This window comes from Oncorhynchus masou, chromosome 29, assembly GCF_036934945.1.
Source record: "Oncorhynchus masou masou isolate Uvic2021 chromosome 29, UVic_Omas_1.1, whole genome shotgun sequence".
NCBI classification, from domain to species: domain Eukaryota; kingdom Metazoa; phylum Chordata; class Actinopteri; order Salmoniformes; family Salmonidae; genus Oncorhynchus; species Oncorhynchus masou.
In genome coordinates, this window is record NC_088240.1 from 31,323,967 (window position 1) to 31,326,050 (window position 2,084).

Consider the following 2,084-nt stretch of genomic DNA (forward strand, 5'->3'; position numbering starts at 1 on the left):
TATTTGATATATGCTAGTGGATGAGGTTTTGTTTTTGGTCCTGAGTGGTACCAAGAGCGAGATAAGTACATAGTTTAGGAGCTGAATGATAATTTATAGCCAATGCTGTCTGGCTATGTGTGTCTTTGCTATAAAGGATCTCAGTTGCAATGTGTAAGCACTCTCAGAGAATTCATTTATAGATACTGAATTGATCTGAGATTCACAGGGTTGTGATGCAGCTCATATAATTAAAGATGGACTTTATGATAACTCTGACTTGTGTGTGGGTTTTGCTCTCTCATGATTTGGTAATACAGGAAATTTCCACTACAGGCCCCCGTGTTGAGGATCATCGAGGCGGATGTATTGTTATCTACCCTTACCATCTGGGGTTGGCCCGTCAGGAAGTACAAAATCCAGTTGCAGAGGGAGGTGTTTAGTCTCAGCTTAGTCTTAGCTTAGTGATGAGCTTTGAGGGTGCTATGGTAGCATTTTTGTAAAGCAACTTACATGACGAAAAAGTGGAGTGTTACAGTGAGTTAGCATCAATATTTAAATAACATTTAATTCACATTCAGATTATGTATCACTGTCTGAATAAGCATTGGATCAAAAGAAAACTTTTAAGATCCCCATCTTCCACGTCAAATAGGTAAAGAGTTTTAGATGTACAAGTTTATTTTTGCTCCCTTATGTAAAGTAGTTACTTATGGACAGTCGATTTTCTGAGAGCACAGCTCTTTAGAGGAGAAAAATACCTATGCAAATGGTGTAACTCCTATGAAATAGGTGTACATACATATAAAGTTTTTTTCTTATTTTTAAATTACATAAAAAAATTATGTACATTGTAAATTATGGAAATATAAATGATGTACATAATATAAACTGTTCACTCTGCTTATTAGACTATACACTTACCCTTCAATAAACAAATGGAAATGGGTACTGTTTCCAAGGCTTAGTATATGTAGGGAAAATAATAAGGGTTCAGGAACTAAACCTTGCGGAACACCGAAAGTTGAATTTGATGTTCTGCAATGTTCAGTGCTTTGAACATTACTATTAACTCTGCCATCTCTTGGAAACAATAACCCATAAACATGGAATGCCATTTCATTGCTATGCAAATGAACACACAAATCTACTTGTCAATAAAATCTGATGATACTTGTAAGACATACTTTTAGCACAAGCTACAGCTAGTGATTGTGTATTGCACTTTTAGGTTTACAGTTTTATATTTTATTATCAACAAAAAAAATTAAAACATAGTAATTGAAGGCAATGGTGCTTGGACGTCTAATGGCTGCTTTTAGGACATTTTGATTTGCACAGATCAACACTGTATAGTATGTCTTATGATATAATAAATTATAAAATGAAAGTGATATTTCAAACTGAAGAGGGTGTATGTAATGAGTAAGACATACTGGTAGATATCGTTTAAAAAATAGTTTTATTGACAATCAGATGATTTAGCATATGTCAGTGATACGCTTCATGCTCATGAACCTCATTCCTTTGACACCCATGCCCATATCCCTAAAGCTCCTGTACTCTCCGGGCCTCATGTACATCATTCTTCCTCTGAAGTGGGGCTGCTCAAACATCAGCCAGTGTCCATCCATGACCTGGGCAGACTGGCAATCGGACATGCGGTAACGATCGTGGATGGAGTCACAATCGTCCATCAGCTCCATGTTCTGACCTCCAAAGTTCTCCTTCTCGTAGATTTTCATTCTGTAGGAGCCTCTGTGCTGCTGGTGGAGAATTTAAAACAATTTGTATTCATACCAAGGTCTGACGTTTTAAGAAGACTACTTTGTAATTTAAAGGAAGAAATGCTCTCTATTCCTTACCATGGGGATCATACGGCTGGATCTGATGCAGTCATTCTGGCTTGTGCCCTGCTCAGGTGGGAAGATATGTCAGGGCAGTCCTGGCTGGTCTCATAGAAGATGATCTGCATCACAAGTTGTAAGAATGCGATACAACACCTATTGCAGCAGTAAGGTATAGTAAACACATATGTAAAGCACTCATTTAGTTAGAATGATTAAGAAAATAGTTTAAAATCCACCTACCCTGCCCATGGTCAT

General features: G+C 37.2%; 1 protein-coding gene across 1 annotated transcript; it reads right to left on the bottom strand.

The window, feature by feature from the left end:
- Positions 1-1,460: 1,460 nt before the first annotated feature.
- LOC135519560 (gamma-crystallin M3-like) lies at positions 1,461-2,084 on the bottom strand. Its single transcript, XM_064944794.1, has 3 exons — positions 2,070-2,084; positions 1,859-1,948; positions 1,461-1,745 (listed from the first exon to the last, which is right to left on the bottom strand). The coding sequence occupies exons 1-3, from the start codon at positions 2,082-2,084 to the stop codon at positions 1,461-1,463; spliced, it is 390 nt and encodes a 129-aa protein (XP_064800866.1).